General features: G+C 41.3%; 1 protein-coding gene across 4 annotated transcripts in view; it reads left to right on the forward strand.

Annotated features, from left to right (window-relative positions):
• Nucleotides 1–14426, forward strand: part of SPTBN1 (spectrin beta, non-erythrocytic 1) — a 137569-nt gene that overhangs the window by 86108 nt on the left and 37035 nt on the right. For all 4 annotated transcript variants that reach the window (XM_064145977.1, XM_064145978.1, XM_064145979.1 and 1 more), the window contains 13 exons: nucleotides 372–463; nucleotides 1375–1455; nucleotides 2265–2380; nucleotides 3353–3465; nucleotides 4032–4219; nucleotides 5227–5344; nucleotides 6653–6811; nucleotides 7154–7456; nucleotides 8257–8410; nucleotides 9070–9940; nucleotides 10082–10219; nucleotides 10853–11609; nucleotides 11864–12066. In XM_064145977.1, the coding sequence (XP_064002047.1) occupies nucleotides 372–463; nucleotides 1375–1455; nucleotides 2265–2380; nucleotides 3353–3465; nucleotides 4032–4219; nucleotides 5227–5344; nucleotides 6653–6811; nucleotides 7154–7456; nucleotides 8257–8410; nucleotides 9070–9940; nucleotides 10082–10219; nucleotides 10853–11609; nucleotides 11864–12066 (3293 nt within the window). The remainder of the gene's footprint in view (nucleotides 1–371; nucleotides 464–1374; nucleotides 1456–2264; nucleotides 2381–3352; nucleotides 3466–4031; nucleotides 4220–5226; nucleotides 5345–6652; nucleotides 6812–7153; nucleotides 7457–8256; nucleotides 8411–9069; nucleotides 9941–10081; nucleotides 10220–10852; nucleotides 11610–11863; nucleotides 12067–14426) is intronic.

The raw sequence follows: 14426 nt of genomic DNA on the forward strand, positions 1-14426 counted from the left end.
CTCTCAAGAGGACCCCAGCCTGCTTTTGCACCCTTTTGGCTTCTGGGTGTGCTCAGGAGTAGAGACCTTATTATGTGAAACTAATGGTGTGTAAGGGCAGGGTTTTCCTCAGCATCTGGAAATCAACATTCTCACTAAATTTAAGTTATTTTTTTCAGTGGGCTAAACAAAAAAATTTCCAGTAAAATGAAGGCAAATTAAACTTCCATTTTACATGAATGCTCTTAAGTGAGGAATAGCATTCATCTGCTTCACCCTGCCTGTCATAGCAGATGTTACTTATATTCTGATCTAATTCCTGTTACTTTTTTAAAAAAGGCAAACAATGTGTTTTCTCAGAGAGCTATTTGAATTTTCTGTGTTAATTTTAGATCCAAGATATCAGTGTCGAAACTGAGGACAATAAGGAGAAAAAATCTGCTAAAGATGCTTTGCTTTTATGGTGCCAGATGAAGACAGCTGGGTGAGTGTGGATTAAGTGATTATCTCTAAAGGTCTTACAGCATTTTGAGTTTTCATTAAATAATTATAAATGAGCAAACACATACCTCTTCTTAAGTGGATTTGACCAAAAGAAGTGAATTGATGCTTGCCAGTCGAAAAGCTCCAAATTTATTATGTCAATGTTGTGTGATAAATGTATCAGTCCTGATAATCCCCAAATACCCAGTAATACACTTTTGTTCACCTTATTGTGAAAAAATGATACTTCAGACACTTGCCACCAATGTTTCAGTCTTTCTGTATGCATGGAAATATTTCCAAAATGTCCTTCTCTGACAGCAACCTTCTTGCATAATTAAATAGCCACTTGTAGAGATCAATACATTCCTCCCATGAAACCTGCAAAATACCCAGATCACCAAACAAATTATTTCTGCCTCTGTTGTGCCCACAGACTGCAAAGGTGGCTGTCACATGTGCTTTGTTTGAAATTCAGGCAGTGACAAGGATCAGCCCTTGAAGATGCATTAGGACAGCAGACAATTTCAAGGAAAACTTTATCACTGCTCCTGTGACACCTGCAGCCATCAGAAAAGTAGCTAACTCAGAAGCAAGCCTTAGACTTTCAGGGATTTGAAACCTCATAGGCTGCAGGTTGGCCTGCAAGTTAAAAGGTTGCAGCTTCAAGTGATTATTTTGTAGTTCATTTAGAGCCTGTCTCTGGAATGGATATCAGTTCAAAGGGGTTTACAAGAATGAACAAGTGGCACTTACTTCTAGTCTCTGATTAGATGATAGATCATGATAATATCCCACTATTAGGTCTCCAATAAATGTGCCACTCTTGCAATCATCTGTTAATGACAGAGTATGCAGAGCTGCAGCAGGGATGCTCTGCTGATTGTTATCTTTGGTTTTTTATTCTACCAGTTACCCCAATGTCAACATTCACAACTTCACAACAAGCTGGAGAGATGGGATGGCTTTCAATGCTCTAATACATAAGCACAGGTATGTCTGGGTAAATGTGTTTGTGAGTTTTGAAAGCTTGGGCTCTTGCAGCGTGCAGTGTTTTTTGCAGTTACTGTGCAGGTTGACTTTAAAATCTGTGGAGAGGAGAAAGCAGAAGAATATCACACAATCACAGGATCAATTAGGTTGGAAAAGACTTCTAAGATCATCAAGTCCAACCTATCCACCTAACCCTTCTAATTAACTAAACCATGGCACTAAGTGCCTCATCCAGCCTCCTTTTAAACACTCCAGGGATGGTGACTCCCCCAATCCAATGGGCGATGACTCATTCCTGGATGAATTTCTTCCTAATGTCCAGCCTAAACCTGTCCTAGCATAGGTTCTGGTCACCTAGAATTTAGGAGCAGGAGTGGGACAACAGCAGCCTGAAGGGGAAAGAAATCCCTGCAGAGGATGGCAAAATTGGGTTCTCAACTGACTTGGCTTGGGGATGCTGCTCATTGGCAAGCTCAGGTGAAGTTATTGGGATGGATTGCGCACATATATGGGCATGATCAGAGACTGCGTGACCCAACTTAATTTCTTTCTTCTCCAGAGTCACCTCTATCACTGTTAATTTATGCTTGGTTTTTTTTGCCATAGGCAAGGTTCTACCGTGGAGTGTGCTAGGCATTACTTCATTCCTTTAACATTGCCCTTGAAAGGCATAGGGCTGATGGGCAAGATAAACCTTGGTAGCATGAGAGGCCAGGTTTTCTGAGGGCTGCAGATTTTTGTTGGTTTGCTCACTTGAGGGTGGCTACACTGTGTTTTGGGAAATCTGAAGAATTTTCCATCCTGTCTAGGCCTGATCTGATTGATTTTGACAAGCTGAAGAAATCAAATGCACACTACAATCTGCAGAATGCTTTTAACCTAGCAGAGCAACACCTTGGTCTTACTAAGCTCCTGGACCCCGAGGGTAAGAATTCCTGCAGTTTCAGCAATTCATGGTTCTTTGTGGGCTCTCTTTTCCCACCCCTCCTTGTCTCAGGGCACAGCTTTATCGTAGCTTTTTGTGCTAAAGAGCAGCTGGATACTTCTGATTCATCTGGTGTTAGAGCCAGAGAAAAAATGAGAAAATGTAAGATATCTGCTGCAGAGGAGTGAGCAGCAGTAGCATGAGAGCCCTTAATCTTGTGTTTGTTTTCCTCTCTCTGACAAGATCATGGGACTACGCATTAAATCACTCCTGTTAGAGGCATCTTTCTGATATGCTCTGAGAAACACTTTCTGTAAGCTGGAAAATGAGTGATGTGGACTTAAGCAAATACTTACCAGCTGCTGTTGTAGTCTGTCAGTGAGTTTCAGCCTGTGCTGCTGAGAAGTGTGCATGCTTGTGCATACTGAAAGGCATGTGCACAATTTCTTGTTACAAGGCAAATAGAGGCTCTGTGTTTGGGCAAGTTTCTTCTTGCTTATTTTCCAGTGCCTCAGAATGGCTGCAGGGAAGGAAATAATTTGTTTTCCACCTGTATCTCTTGGAAGATTTGCCTGGACAGAAATACTTGAATAGCTTCACTGGTATCAAGTAACTAGTTCTACCAACTCACACAAATGCTAGAGAAGTTTTTTTGGCTGTGCACAAGCAGAGGCAAAGTCTGGAGCCTGCCTCTTAAGACTCAAAGGCCCCTTCCTAGCCCACAGATTTGTGGTCTAACCACAGTCCATTCTAAGACAAAGGGATAAAGCAGCTCTTCTTTTACTGATGGAGTTCCATGCTGCGCAACACCAGGTATTCCATAACCAGTCCAAAGCTGCTCAGTTACTTCTGATTAGGACATAAATCTTAGGAATTGAACTGCCCCTGAACCCATTGCTCTGACTTTTAAACCCATCCCTGTGGTGTTATTAGCTGTGTTGTTTTAACCCCTGTGCCCTCTTTGGTTTGCAGATATCAGTGTTGATCATCCCGATGAGAAGTCAATCATCACCTATGTGGTGACATATTATCACTACTTCTCCAAGATGAAAGCTTTAGCTGTTGAAGGAAAACGTATTGGAAAGGTTTGCAAATTCAAATAGTTCTGATTTGTTTCCCTCTTAAGTATTAGTTTTTAAAGAGTCCCCTTTATGGTAGTTTTTAGTTTTGCCTTCAAACATGTTTTTAGTGTTAAATATTTCCCATATGAATATGAGAAGCAGCTAATTTCTAGCTGCCTCATATTAGAAAACATTTGGCTGTTGTTTTATTTTTACTTGTTAATTTTGCACCACTGCTGCTCTCATTAATTGCTTCTCACTGTCTGGCTCCTATGTCTCTTTTGGAGCCCAGAAAAGTCCCTCAGTTAAAAATGATGTAGTCACTCTCTGCCCTTTGGCAGAGTTGCCCCCATCTTTACAGCTAACAGACTGCCCATGAATCCTTGTGTGAGCCTCAGCTCTGTCCCTCTTGCCTCTGTTTGCATCATGGGAATTTGCTTATTCTGCAGGGAACGCAGTCCCTGTGGTGCTCAGGAGTGATTCATAAGTCAGGTCTCCCAACAGCTTGTTTTAAGTAGCTTGTTAGATTTAAATGAACTCTGAAGAGCACTGTTCTTGTTATTCAGGTTATGTTGTGCTGCTTGTTTCAGGTGCTTGACAATGCCATTGAAACAGAGAAAATGATTGAAAAATATGAATCGTTGGCTTCCGACCTTCTTGAGTGGATTGAGCAAACCATTATCATCCTCAACAATCGCAAATTTGCCAACTCCCTAGTTGGTGTGCAGCAGCAGCTCCAGGCGTTCAACACTTACCGCACAGTAGAGAAACCACCCAAGTAATTTTAATCTTGGCTTAAAATAACAGTGGTCTTGTTTTATCTAGGCAGTCATTGATATTTTTAAGAAACAAACACATCCAAATAATTTTAATCTTGGCTTAAGGACGTATTTTTCTGAACAAACACAGATATCACATTTCTAATTGGCTTGCATTGTAATTAATCAGGGCCTGTTTGCTTTATGCTTTGTAATGTGCAGATAAAAAGTGTGTGGCCTGCAGGATCTCAGCCTCCTGGAAGCTGTCAGTTCACTGAGGTGCTGACCTTTATAGTAGGAGTGGTAACAACATGCCACATTGGTAATCTCACCAGTCACGCTTGCTAGCGGTGTGCTATACCAATACATTGCTATTAAAAAGTACCTTACTGCAAATCAAAATCAAGAGGGAGTATGTCTGGCTTTGTAAAACACAGCTCTGCTTACTAAAACTGATAGAACCCAAACCATTCAACTTGTTTCCCGAAAGTTTCTTTTAGTATTATGATATCAGATCTGTTTGTTATTACTGTCTAACATGAGTTCTAATGGATAATAATCAGAATCCAAACCATTACAGAGCAGCTGAACATCTTCTAAAATAGTAGTCTGTTCCCTAGTGCCTGTGAAGTTTGTGTATTTCCCAGATGCACAACTCAGGGAAAACAGTGGGAAGAAAGTATTGACTGTGCTGGACTTTAAATAAAACTTCCATTTCTTGAGCTTATAGAGTAAACTAGGATGGTGCATGTAGTAGCATTAAAAAATGAAGCCTTCTGTACCCCCACAGGGGTTTAAATGTAAACACACAGACAACTGATTTCTGTGTAGTTTATTTTGTTGCTTGACCCAATTGGTTCCAGGGGATGTTTGGGCCATTTTAATTGTTTCCAGCTTTCACACAAGATGAAGGTTTTTCTCTGAGCTGTCCATTTTTAATGTCACTATTTTAAGGAAGTGCTTTGTAATACCTTAGGAGCAATGAAAACTTTATTGTAACCCATCTGTTTTGCTGAATTTTGTTTAGATTTACAGAAAAAGGAAACCTTGAAGTGTTGCTTTTTACAATCCAAAGTAAAATGAGAGCCAACAACCAGAAAGTGTACATGCCAAGGGAGGGCAAACTCATCTCTGACATTAACAAGGTAAATTGAGCCAGCTCCTCCTGTGCAACTCATGTTTTTGTTGTTTTCTTTCAGTCTCTTTCTCAGCGTGCTGGAAAGAAACACATTTGCTATCCCAGCCTTGATGTGGGGGACCAAAAGGGCTGGGTGAGGTGGAGTGACCTTGTCTTATACCTCAGATCCACTGCTCTGAACCAAATTCCTCTCTGTCTTCAGCATCTTTCGGGTCTTATGCACTGGAAAAAAGCTCAGTCATTCTGATTCTGAATCTAGTAGCCTTGCTTCTTGGTGTTTCTGGCAATTAAGAGTTAATCAACAGAAAGCAGTTACAGTATCTAGATGTTGCAGCCCTCCCTTGTTGTCCCACTACCTTCATCAGGGGAGATGAAGGGAGTGCCATGACCAGTCTTAGGGATTCCTTCTCAGGGACTCTGCAGCTGGCAGAACAGCAGCAGAGCTGACAAGCTCTCTCAAGGATAACAAACAATGTTAAACTGGAGCTTTCCTCACTTGTGTTTGATCACGCATGGCATTCCCAGAGCAGCTGTTGTGGGCTTCTCAGTCCTTGGTCTGCATCCTAGAGACCTCTAAACATGCACAACTCTCCTGTTTGCATTAAGCTCCTGTGCCTGCGAATGCCTAAAATACTTCAGGCAGTTTCACATCTGTTAGGATTTGGAAGTATCTAGAATAGTGTGTGTTTAATTGCAGATATTTTTGTTGCTTTTAAGAAGATCTGAGATGTGATTATCTCACTTTTGACCTACTTTGAAGGCTTTTTATTTTTGTATTATTTGTGTCGTGCATGTGAATGACTTTTGGCTTTGGAGGGAAAAAAGAACTTGGGTGCACCCAAAGTAATGAAATTCTGCAGTTGTTTTCCAAAGTGGACATAAGAAAGAATAGTTGTGTATGTTGGTTTTTGGAGGTGAGAGGGCATGAATCTGTAATTCTTATTTCCTGAAGGAGGAAGATAGAATCTTCTTCTTTAGGAGTAGCATGCAGAGGATTTTAAAAACAAATAATCTTGCACAGTCAAGCCAGGTTTGGTTTTATTGGAGGGCAAAAGCACTAACTCAAGAGAATACAACCCTTGCTCAGAAAACAAGTGAATTAGAAAAAGTTTTAAGCCACATGCTTGTATTAGCAGCCAAGGTGCAAGGCCAGCCAATACAACCCAAATTTATTGGTATGTAAGTAAATAAGCCAGTTTTGTGAAAGTTGGCTGCAGTTACTTAAGTTCTGATTTCATGCAAAGAGGATGTGATATATCATAGTCCTACAGGAATGTGCGTTTAAGAGATGTGTGTATTTTCTCCATATCTTCAGGCCTGGGAAAGACTGGAAAAAGCTGAACATGAAAGAGAACTGGCACTGCGAAATGAGCTCATCAGACAAGAGAAACTGGAACAACTTGCACGCAGATTTGATCGCAAGGCAGCTATGAGAGAAACTTGGCTGAGTGAAAATCAACGTCTTGTTTCTCAGGTGCTGCTTTCAGAAATCGTCTGTGTGACTAAAATGATTCCCATGAGTAATTATAGGATGCAGTTGTTGCAAAGAAAACATTTCCTCTGTTATGCCTCATATTTTACTGTCCAGTCTAGTTCTGATGGCCACCATGATTGTGCTAGTAAATATTGTCTCTGATTTTATCAGTGGTTCTCTGGTTATCAGAATTATCACTGATTTTATTAAAAAAGACTTTTCAAAGCACTTAGAGATACCAGATTTGCTAACAAGCGCATTTTGCACCATCATGTTAGAGTTCGAACAGCAGGGCTTTTCTCTGCAGGATTCATTATTGAAAAAACCTTTCTGTCTTCACAGGATAACTTTGGCTTTGACCTCCCAGCAGTAGAGGCTGCAACGAAGAAGCATGAGGCCATTGAAACAGACATTGCAGCATATGAAGAGCGAGTCCAGGCTGTGGTTGCAGTGGCTAAGGAGCTTGAGACTGAAAATTACCATGATATCAAACGCATAACTGCAAGAAAGGACAATGTTATTCGCCTGTGGGAGTATCTCCTGGAGCTGCTCAGGGCACGGAGACAGCGGCTGGAGATGAATCTTGGCCTGCAAAAGATTTTCCAGGAAATGCTGTACATTATGGACTGGATGGATGAGATGAAGGTGAGTGTTAGCCATGCGAGAATGTAGATCAAATACTCTTGACAAGGTGTAGATGTCCTTTATTGTACATTTTTAAGGTTCATTGTGCCCCTCTGATTTAATTTGGACCAATGCAGAAGATCCACATTCAAGAGCATTACCAAATTCCTTATATTTTATGACGATTTTTAAAAAATAAAGATTAAAAACAAATAAAGAAAAATAGAATAAGTTCACTCCTATGAAAAACTACTCTTCACCTCTATGCGTTTCTCATAAAGGCTAGAGGCTTTGGTTGGAGTGCTTGGGCAGGGATTTTGGTGAAAGGGAATTAAATAATCTCACTTCATCATAATTTACATGGGGAACAAGTCACCTCTTCACCTCTGTGCTTTAAAAAGCATGGATTTCTTCCTGTCTATTCTGCTGGGATCTGGGAAGGGAGAGGACCGTGTCTGTGTTCTTGTCCATCAGCCAGAAGAACTTGGAAGCTGTTGGGGGAAAGGAAGATGTGTGTAGTTCAGTAGCAGCTCACAGGGGCTGGATTGAGTGCTTTCTGTTGGTCTTGGTGAGCTATTGTAGCTTCTCATCATTGCAGACTTAAAAGTGCATTAAGGCGCACTCAAGTTCTTCATACTTGCCACTGATTTTAAAGCTATTGTATCAAATTGTATCTCTATACATTTGAAAAAGCTCTCCTGGGTCTGGTGTTTCTTTGGACTTAAATCAGTGTAACAACAGAGAACAGAGTAATTCCTAGAGTCGTTACGAAATAGTTTTTAGCCTTCAGCCCATTTGCTTGTCTATTATATTTTGGTCAGGTGCTTCTGCTGTCTCAAGACTATGGCAAACATTTGTTGGGAGTTGAGGACCTGTTGCAGAAACATGCTCTTGTGGAAGCTGATATTGCTATTCAAGCTGAGAGAGTGAGAGGGGTCAATGCATCTGCTCAGAAATTTGCCACTGATGGAGAAGGTAACTTGCAGCCAACACATCTTTCTTTGTCTTAGTTAAGTATGAGGTTATCTGTAAGCCTCATTAGTTGTGCAGGACAGATTAGATTAAATGCAGCACCAGAATAATAAATCTGGCTTCATTTGTTCCTTCTTTTCTCGCTATGTCAATGATTACTTTGATCAGGTGTTTGTTATGGCCTTGTGTTTTGTGTGATATGCCACACTCCTAAGCCATAACTTTGTAATGGTCACCATTAGTTCCTCCAGCTGTGTTTCTGTTGCAAACAATACAGATTATTTGACCCAGTCTGATATATTTATGCTAAATAAAAGTGATTTCCCTAAACCACTGTTATTCACTAGGATAAAGGATCTTCATTTTGTTCAGTTGTGTGTGAAGCAGGTATAAATCTGGAGTAGTGGATTTTGTTTGACTGATAACACTCATGAATATATTTCATTTTATCCTTTGTCTTCATTCAAAGAACAACATTTTCCTATCTGTGTTTATTTTATGATGAATCTGAATAGTTCACACTTCCAGGAGACTGTTACATGAACGTCATAGATGGAGCAAACAGAAATTAAGTGCTCTGTGTGTGCCCTCAGCTGTATGCATGAAAATGTTGAGGTGAAAATCAGTCTGTAAGTTGCGATGTGCATTCTCTATCCATACAGGTTACAAACCATGTGACCCGCAGGTTATCAGGGACCGTGTTGCTCACATGGAGTTCTGCTACCAAGAACTGTGCCAGCTGGCAGCTGAGCGCCGGGCCCGTTTGGAGGAGTCCCGGCGCCTCTGGAAATTCTTCTGGGAAATGGCTGAAGAAGAGGGATGGATTAGGGAGAAGGAACAGATCCTGTCATCTGATGACTATGGGAAGGACCTAACCAGCGTTGTCCGTCTCTTCAGTAAACATAAGGCGTTTGAAGACGAAATGAGTGGTCGTAGTGGCCACTTTCAGCAGGCGATAAAAGAAGGTGAAGACATGATTGCGGAAGAGCATTTTGGGTCTGAGAAAATCAGAGAAAGAATTAAGGATATCCGGGAGCAGTGGGCTAACTTGGAACAGTTATCTGCCATTAGAAAGAAGCGCCTGGAGGAAGCTTCTCTTCTTCACCAGTTCCAGGCTGATGCTGATGACATTGATGCATGGATGTTGGACATCCTTAAAATTGTCTCCAGCAATGATGTTGGCCATGATGAATATTCCACTCAGTCCTTGGTCAAGAAACATAAAGATGTGGCTGAAGAGATTGCAAGCTACCGGCCAACCATTGACACACTTCATGAACAAGCAAAGGCTCTGCCACAGGAACATGCTGGCTCTCCGGATGTGCAAGGCAGGTTGTCCGGAATAGAAGAGAGGTACAAGGAGGTTGCTGAGCTGACTCGGCTGCGTAAACAGGCCTTGCAGGATACCCTTGCTCTTTATAAGATGTTCAGTGAGGCAGATGCTTGTGAGCTTTGGATTGATGAAAAGGAGAAGTGGCTGAATAATATGCAGATTCCAGAGAAGCTGGAGGACCTGGAAGTGATCCAGCACAGGTGAGAATGCCTTTACCAGGAAGTTTGGGTGAAAGTTTTCTTTTTTTACACCAAGATACCTTTCTCGGCTTCCCTGTGACTCACATTCTTTAATGCCTTTGTGATCTTCTTTTTCTTTTTTTTTCCTTCATTCTGCTCCAGATTTGAAAGTTTAGAACCAGAAATGAACAATCAAGCATCTCGTGTGGCAGTAGTGAACCAAATTGCTAGACAGCTGATGCACAGTGGCCATCCAAGTGAGAAGGAGATCAAAACACAACAAGATAAACTCAACACAAGGTGAGTGAAGGCCTCATGCTCATCAACATGACAGTGGCTGGAACAGATACAGTAGGGTCATTTGTGTTTGTTAGATGTGTGTTTTAAGATATTCTGATACAATTACCTGAAGTATCTTTAAGGTAGGCCTTCAGAACTTCAGAAAGAAAAAGAGGTGTGTCTTTCAAATATTTGAATAACAGATGGAGTTTTGCTATGGACTTCAAGCAGGTCCTGAGTGAATCAGCACCTTGATTTGAGAGCTGGGAATTTATTGTAATGGCTATTATGATAAAAGCAAACCCAGTATAATGTCATGTGAACGAACTCATTTTTTGGCTTCAAAATAAACCAAAAGAGGATGATTAGTGTGAAAATTACTTGTACCTAGCAAATAATCACTTGAGGAAAAAATAACTTTTAAAGACTCTTGTTGCTGGTGCTTGTCTTATGGCAATATATACCATTATTTGGTTGGTTGTTGTTTTGCTGAAACGATTGATGATACGGGAAGCACTGATAAAAACTTGAAGAGTTAGTTTTTAAAATCCAAGCTAATGTCAGCAACTGCTCATTCAACAATGTTGCCAGGTCCTTTTCCCTTGTTATACAGAAATCTCAACTTCTCTGGTTTTCTCTCCTCACACATTTCAGATGGAGCCAGTTCAGAGAGCTGGTAGATAGGAAGAAGGATGCTCTGCTCTCTGCTCTGAGTATCCAGAACTACCATCTTGAATGTAATGAAACCAAGTCCTGGATCAGGGAAAAGACCAAAGTGATTGAATCCACACAAGATCTGGGTAATGATCTAGCTGGAGTGATGGCCCTGCAGAGAAAGCTGACAGGCATGGAACGTGACCTGGTAGCCATTGAAGCTAAGCTAAGTGACCTGCAAAAAGAGGCAGAAAAGTTGGAATCAGAGCATCCTGACCAGGCACAGGCCATCCTTTCACGGCTTGCAGAAATCAATGATGTATGGGAAGAAATGAAGACCACCCTGAAGAACAGGGAGGAGTCCCTTGGAGAGGCAAGCAAACTGCAGCAATTCCTGAGAGATCTGGATGACTTCCAGTCTTGGCTATCTAGAACACAGACTGCAATTGCATCTGAAGATATGCCAAACACCCTGACAGAGGCTGAGAAGCTGCTCACTCAGCATGAGAATATTAAAAATGAAATCAACAATTATGAGGAAGATTATCAGAAGATGAGGGACATGGGTGAGATGGTGACACAGGGACAAACTGATGCTCAGTACATGTTCTTACGCCAGCGCCTACAAGCTTTGGACACTGGATGGAATGAGCTTCACAAAATGTGGGAGAACAGGCAAAATCTCCTTTCTCAGTCTCATGCCTACCAGCTCTTTCTCAGAGATACCAAGCAAGCAGAAGCATTTCTTAATAACCAGGCAAGTGGTTAAGATAAACCTAATTTAATCTCTACAGGTTGATACCATATACTGCAAACAATTCACAAACAAGATCATTTCACAGGAGGGCTACAAACAGATGAATCGCCTTTTTAACTGTAATTTGCTGTTTGTGTTTTACTTCTTGTTCTTCTTGGGAGACATTTCTTTTCATGTGTTGAATATGTTGTTGGAGCACACAGTGTAGCCTGAGTGCAATCCTTTTCTGTCTCTGATTTATGCTTTAATCACAGGAGTATGTTTTGGCACACACGGAAATGCCCACTACCTTGGAAGGAGCAGAAGCTGCTATTAAGAAACAGGAGGATTTCATGACCACGATGGATGCCAATGAAGAAAAGATCAATGCAGTGGTAGAGACTGGCAGGAGGCTAGTTAGTGATGGGAACATAAACTCTGACAAAATCCAGGAGAAAGTGGACTCTATTGATGACAGGTAAGATCAGAGCTGTTTATACTTTAATTCTGTTCTCAAAGAGATGACCTTTCACCAGATTGTAGAGGCAAAGCATCATGTTAGAAAATTCGTGTTGCAGACTGTTTTCTTTGTCCTGTGAAAAAGTAGGAACTGTAATATTTTTAAAATGTGCTATGCTAATCTGAATTAAGTATCATCTCTTCCATTTTTTAGAAGCTTACAAGGTAATGAGCTCACTAGCCAGAATTCAGCTGTAGGAGTGTTGCTATATAGTTGTTGGAGTGTTGAGAGACTTTACATTATAGTGGGTGCTATAACAGTTAGCTATACTTGGTTCTTCAGTTTCTCTGCTACCTCCTAGCTGATTTAATTATAATAATATATTCCTGTCCTTCCTCTGAGGAAGGAATGTGGCTCTTCAAGAGTGTAATTGGCACTGTATCTACCCCACCCACTAAACTTTGATCACCTTTTCCAGCTTGTCTGGCCCTTCTGGAATCAGATTAGGCAGCATTGGTACAAATACATCTTTCATCCTAGAACAAGTTTTCTCCTTTGTCTCTGTAGTTGTGGCATGATTGCTGTAGAATGTTAAAAGTTTCTTTTTGTTTGATAATCAAACTTACAGATTCGATGGCTGTGAGTCATGGCTCTTGCTGCTTTTCATATTTCAAGGCAGTTTTTAGCCATGAGTATTGGAACACAGCAGTGAGCCCGTGCAGAACTTACATGCTGAATGCCACTGACAGCCCTTCTGTCAGACTTGCATCCTCCCACTGCCAATAAGCTCAAAGTTATGCAGAAGCCTTTATCTCCAAGGAGAAACTGAACTGAAGTAGTTCATAAAATGGTGTGTGTTTCCTGTTCTGGCAAACATGTCCCACTGTGTATACACCCACTTTAGCTGTTGCTCATGGATTCAAAAAGAGTGAATATTCCTGTTGCCAGAGCTTGCTGAGAGCCTCTGAGCCCTCTGACAGCCAAATTTCCAGGATACCTCATGTTTTCATTTTCTCTCTAACCAATTTGACTCTCTTTAGATCGCAAAGAGAGTCTGCAAAGCCCAGGAAGAGAAGATGATATGAAAGCACTCAAGATGAAAGCTAGGAAGTTAATTTTCCTCGTTTACCCTCTCTGACTTCCAGTGTCCTTTCTAGAAGTGTTCCAACCATAGAATGATTTGCATTGGAAAGGACCTTAAAAATCATCTATTCCATACCCCCTGCCATGAGCATGGACACCTCCTATTAGACCAGGTTGCTCAAGGTCTCCATCCAGCGTAGCTTTAAACAGTTCCAGGGTGGTATCCTCCACAACTTCTCTGGAAAACCTGTTCCAGTGCCTCACTACCTTCATGGTAAAGAATGTATTCTTAACATCTCATCTAAATCTAGCTTCTTCTGGTTTGGAGCCATTATCCCTTGTCCTGTCACTACATGCCTTTGTAAAATCTCCCTCTTCTGTAGGCCTCATTCAAGTACATGCAGTTGTGAAAGCATAATGACTTGAGCCTGACCTTCTGGTCAGGTGCCTCCTTTTTGCAGCTTTTGGAATATTAAAAGACAGCATCAAAGGATACAGCAGTAAATGGTCAGCTCCTTTTTTGCAGTCTCTTCTTGAGGTGGCTCAAGTAGGAGACAGCTTCAGCCTCTGTCCTGCATGCTCTGCAGAGATATTCCTGCTGCCCTCATTATGCTGCAACTACTCCTCCATGTCCCCATTGTCCTGTGGCACTGCAGCTGGCCACCTGTATTTTTTTAAGCCCACTTTTTTCCATCACACTTCCTCACTTCGAAAGCTATTTATGCAGAGCACTGCAAAAACCATCCGGTGCACTGCTATTCAGGAAATCCGTGTGATTGCTCTCTGAGTCTGTAGGGCTGATAAGCCTCCAGAACAAAGCCTTAGGGCTGGGTGTAGTGGGAGTGGTAGCAAAGGAAGCCTCTTTGGTTTTACACAGAACTGCTCTCCCAACCAAGCTCCTCCTGGATGTATAACAAAGGACCAAAACAAACAAGTACAAATATGTGCAGTGGCTCCATACTTCCTATACAGAGCTCTTTGTAGTTTCTAGTATTGTTAGTAGTGTTTTTCACAGTCGCACTTTCAAGCTATTCCAGAGGAGACTTCACTGTCTGTTCATACAGCAAGCAGATTGCACTAAAATGATTACCATCTAAAAAGACATGGTAGGTATCAGGCTAAGGAAGTAGAGTGCAGAGACAGAGTGGAGCTGTGCAATAAGAGATAAAACACTTCACAGTCTTCTGGTGCAGTTCACAGGGAAGAAATGGGAATAAGAACATGGAGAAAGAGTGAGGGAAGGAGAAGATGGGTTTAAATAAAGTTATCATGAGTTAGATTTTCCAGCTAGGAAA

Source organism: Pogoniulus pusillus, chromosome 7 (genome assembly GCF_015220805.1).
Source record: "Pogoniulus pusillus isolate bPogPus1 chromosome 7, bPogPus1.pri, whole genome shotgun sequence".
Lineage (NCBI taxonomy): Eukaryota > Metazoa > Chordata > Aves > Piciformes > Lybiidae > Pogoniulus > Pogoniulus pusillus.